Raw genomic sequence first — 5,086 nt, 5'->3', positions numbered from 1 at the left:
TAAATAAAGACTAAGTGATGCCTTCAAGATATTCAACCATATAATACATCCGTTAAATATAGTTACAACTTTGGACTAGTTTATATGTAACAAATAATACCTCAAAGTTGCAATTAATGTTTAAAGGAGATAGTAAAAGAAAATTATAGATCGCAAATCAAAGTCAAGCACCCTTACATAGATAATTGATGATTATTCACTTAAAATTTAAATAAATTGTAGTACTAATTCTAGGCACCAAGTTCATATATACAAAGTACAAATTAATATTGATCTTAATTTTGTCAGTATATAAAGTAATAGTGTATTAAATTGGATTGAGAAAATTAGTTAAAAAAAGAAGACTAAGCTAAGTCAAATAAAACTATCATTTGGAAAAGCTAGCACATGTCGTTAACAAGTGTATCCATTAATAGTGGAATTTTTTGGACTCAACTAGGTCAAATTATCTTTATTTAATTTGTAAGTTGTCAGTTTGATTTAAATTGAGGTTTATATACTTAAGAAACTGTGTTTGGCTACAATGAGATTTAGTGTGACATAAATTTTGAATACTCCTGAAAATACGATATGAAAACATGTAATTTTTATTGATGCTTGATTGAAAAAGCAAGATCAAATGACTACGGGGTAATATATAAACAAAATTAAACATTAGACATTTTGTCCGTCAACATCAGAACTACAAAGTCCACAAGTACAGAGAAATTAGAACAATTGATGATGATCCCCTTGAAAATTGGTCTATTTGGAAGATCAAATCATTCTTGAAATAATTTTTTTATCAAGCTAATTGTTTTTTCACAATTCATCCTTAAATGAATCTTGTTCATCCTTGTCTTTCGCGTCATGCCTATGTTTCTGAATGAAATTTATAATGTCTTCTTTCGTTCTACCTTCATTGTACTTGATTATCTCCTTGTTTGATGATATGAAGTACATGGTTGGGTAGCTTGAAACCTTGACGAACTTGTCACTTGGGATATCATTTGCAGTTGCATCCTGATCGATAAATAATGCATTTATTTTAGTGTTTTGTAACATAGTTATGTTACAGCTAGATTCATACCTAGTATTTGAAGTTTGAGTGGTTTAAAATAAATTAAAACTTACAAATTTTGCAATTAAAACATTTGGATCATTTTGGTATGAGAGAGCAACTTCATCCAAGATTGGGGCAAGCTTCTTACAATGGCCACACCAAGGTGCATAGAACTCTAGCAAAACTGTAATACATGGATCAACAATTGTGCACGTGGTTAAATTAATATAATTAATTTCACAAACTCGATATTTTAATTTCCTCTCAAAAGCATGTATGAGGGTCGTTTTCCCTTAGTTAAATGAAATTATATACACCGGCAATGATGATGTAGATATATGGTATTGACATTAAAGATGGTCGATTATTGTTGATGGACACAAAGTTGACATAAAAAAAATATCTAAACTCTTAATTAAAATAACTTCGGAGTAATAATTATAACATTCAGCAAAATTTAATTTGTACCTTCCTTCCCAGAATTGAAAACCATATCTTTGAAGTTCTTATAAACCACCACCTTCACAGGTTCATTGTTTTCTTGAGGAATAGGTTGTGATTTTACGTCTTCTTTTATCTTGCCATTCTATATATAAGCATTAAATTAAATTATTTTCGAAATTATTAACAAAATTCGATAAATAAATAAATTGAAAAATAAACAAATAAATGTTTAGATGACAAGAATCCAACCAGGAATTTCTTGAACCAAGGCACAACTTGATCAGGTTCAACATTTGCTTTGAGATATTTTTTATCACCTTTTCCTTGTATATAGATGAGAGGAATTTGAGATTCGTGGAGCTTGAAAAACTAGATCGTCCAAAACATAACAGAAAAAAAAAAATCTTAGATTAAAATAGTATTCATACAGAATAAATCTCCCGTCTCTAAATATTAGGTCACATTTAACTCTGAAGTAGATTTTGAAATTATATAAGCTTTGCGATGGATTGTAAGATTTGTAACCTTCTAACCTTAAGAAGACGTTCATTGTTAGACTCAAGTTCACTCAATAAGAAGCTTATTTTGCCACCTTTGAGTAGCTGAGCAATATCATAAAATTTGGACTTAAGTGCGGCAGCATTATCATTAGCAAAGTTCAAAATCATTGTAACCTGCCAAAATATATAACAAAGATTGGGTATTACTTAGGTGACTCCATATGAAATTAATTTCGTTGATAAAAATGTAACAATTACACTATCAATGTCACAATTAGTCTCAAACAGAGGGAATACGCGTCAATACAAGTAATATATAAGAGGCCGGCCTTAAGTACCTTGGTATTCAGATTTCTTTCGGAGAAGAATCTACCAATGTAGGGATTTCCGGGTTCATCCATGTTAAACACAGTGACTGAAGGGTTATCTTCTATTACAATGAACTTCTCCATGGCACTCAAATCAAAATCCTATTAAACATGTAGTAAAATTATAATATGATCAATAATTTGTAATTATACTTTTAACACAACCATTTACAAAATTAACTAGAAAAATATCAAATTAACAAAATATAATCTCTCAACACTCACAATTACCTCAAAATCAGCAAAGAGTTCATCAAATGGCTTAAGCAATCTAATCATCGGTCCTTTGACTGACAAATGGCCTCTAGGAAGAACCTTAGCATCCAATGTATGAACAAATTCATAATCACTTCTCAAATTTTCAGCTAATTTGGTAAAATTTTCATATTCTTCCCCTGAAAATTCAGGGAACACCCCTACCTGTACATGAACATTTGAACATTATGTTATAATTTTGTACACATATATGTCACGTATAATAAACACGAATAATCAATCTTAATTAAAATAACATAATTAAAGAAGTGTACTAACAATGAAACTCCTGGTTTGATCAATGACAGTAGTAGCATCATCAACTGATGTAATCTCAACAGATGCAGGACCAATCTGTTTCTTCACATACTTAACTAAATCTTCTGCTTTTCGCGGTCCTTTGTATTCATCTTGTACAATTTTGCCTCCATCTTTAAAAATTTTAAGGGTTGGGTAACCACTAACTCTGTATTGCCTAGCAATGGGCTTGTTTACAACTTCATACGTGTCGATTTTCGCTAGGGTGACCGGAGGGTCATGCTTCTTTAGTATAGAAGCAGCTTTCTCATACTGTAAAACAACAAAATTAAGATCATATTATGAGGATTGATTAAGGAGTTATGATTAGATTAAAAATGTTTCAAATCCATAATTAATATTAATTAAGTTTGTTATTACCTCTGGAGCAAGTGATTTGCAAAACCCACACCTGAAAACAGAATTAAAGGAGATTATGATTTAAGGAGAGAGCTATAAAAGAATATATTTGTGGACGAGTTTCAATTTCAAATCTAACATATATACCGTATAAATAGTTAATATCCCTTTTGCGACTTTAATATGGAGTAATATAGATTCATGCATCAGTCATTAATCATTACTACTATATTATATTCTAAAATCATAGCATATTCTCTCTTCGTTTCTAAAAAATTTTCTTGTTTAGATGGTAATTGTCTCACACACAAAAAAGTTGATAGAGACGGAGACGGTAGATAACGTAAATAAGATAGTTGAAAAAACATACCCAGGGGCATAAAACTCGACAAAAATAAAGTCATGTTTGGAAACAATATCAGTGAAGTTGGAATGATCCAAAGTAATCACATATTCTTCCTCTCCTTGAATTCTACATACTAGTGATACTAAAACCACAACCAAACACAGCACTAAACCCCTTAAAGTCAACGCCATTGACCTCTAATTCCTTCCTCAGCTCCTCCCTCTTCTTAATTTTGTTGTAGTGGAAATTTTATGAAGAGATGTTGATATCAATATCCTCCATTTTATGAATTATATAAGAGAAATTAGAGTATGGTGTTAGGATATAACATAATAATATTGTATAATTATTTCTTGTAATAGGATCGTAATAGTGTCATCATATATACTTAAGTCAGACCAAATTATAATGGAAGTGCAACAACATTCATTTTAATAAATTATAACACAATTTAAAAGTCGACTTATTAATACATACTTCTAATGATGACACAATAAACATTGTTTTATCCTATAATTTTGTATAATTTTATAATTTCATTACCGCATTTACTATCAGCGTTTCCTCATATTAGTCATAGTTAGATCAAATTTTTGTTTTTGAAAATTCATCATTTTCCTATCAATTTAAGTATCCTTTAAAAATAAAACTAACCAAATTTAACTTTACTATAGGATGAACATACACATTTACAGACAGTGGCGGAGCCACGTTAGAGCATGGGGGACAGTTGTCCCCCCCCCCCCCCCCCCATTTTCCAAAAAAAAAATGTTAGCTTAACCAGATACAGTAAATAGAATAAATACATTACATAAAGCATTTATATCATAAAGGTTAAATATGGCTTGTTGGTTATTGTACTTTGAGTAAGGCTTATGTCTCCTTTTGATCAAGGGTTTGATTCTTTGTCCATGCATTTTTTTAATTTTTTTTTTCCCATTAAACTTCTTTTTCTTGTAAAATTTTAATCAAGTGCCGCCTTAAATGTTGATAATGATTACTAATGTGTTATTCATCAATTTGTTATGAATACATATCTTCGTTTTTTTTATCTCTTTTATTATGTGTGCCTAAATTTTATTTTTAATTTTTATTAATTGTTTGGAACTAGGTCTCAAAGTTTTTATTTACATAACAAATTGTAATAAATTCATTACTAAAAGAAAGTTGTATTTTTTTTATTTCCGAATGTAACCCAAATCCCATTATATATAGTATATTAGTCAAATAAAGTCGTGTTAATGGTTTTTTTTTCTTTTTTTTTTCGAATGTAACCCAAATCCCTTTATATCTAGTATCAATTTGTTTAAATGCTTTTTATTTGATAAATCGTATTTATCAATTATTGAGGATTACATAACTTAAAATTGGGGATTCACCAACAAAAAATTATTTTGCTCGTTGATAATTTTATTGATATGCAATGAAACTATTAACAGCTCCTCTTTTGCCATAAAAGAATAAATTTTTTGTC

General features: G+C 29.6%; 1 protein-coding gene across 1 annotated transcript; it reads right to left on the bottom strand.

The window, feature by feature from the left end:
• Nucleotides 1-673: 673 nt before the first annotated feature.
• LOC110701471 (protein disulfide-isomerase-like) lies at nt 674-3,803 on the bottom strand. Its single transcript, XM_021879121.1, has 10 exons — nt 3,637-3,803; nt 3,288-3,318; nt 2,889-3,179; nt 2,586-2,774; nt 2,325-2,456; nt 2,020-2,160; nt 1,736-1,855; nt 1,511-1,628; nt 1,114-1,226; nt 674-1,002 (listed from the first exon to the last, which is right to left on the bottom strand). Exons 1-10 carry the CDS (start codon nt 3,801-3,803, stop codon nt 802-804), a joined length of 1,503 nt encoding a protein of 500 aa, XP_021734813.1. The 3' UTR covers nt 674-801.
• Between the last annotated feature and the right edge of the window lie 1,283 nt (nt 3,804-5,086).

The sequence above is a fragment of the Chenopodium quinoa genome, unplaced genomic scaffold (assembly GCF_001683475.1).
Source record: "Chenopodium quinoa cultivar QQ74 unplaced genomic scaffold, ASM168347v1, whole genome shotgun sequence".
NCBI lineage: Eukaryota > Viridiplantae > Streptophyta > Magnoliopsida > Caryophyllales > Amaranthaceae > Chenopodium > Chenopodium quinoa.
Note: the sequence above shows the minus strand (reverse complement) of the source record. Positions and strands in the feature narration are given on the sequence as shown.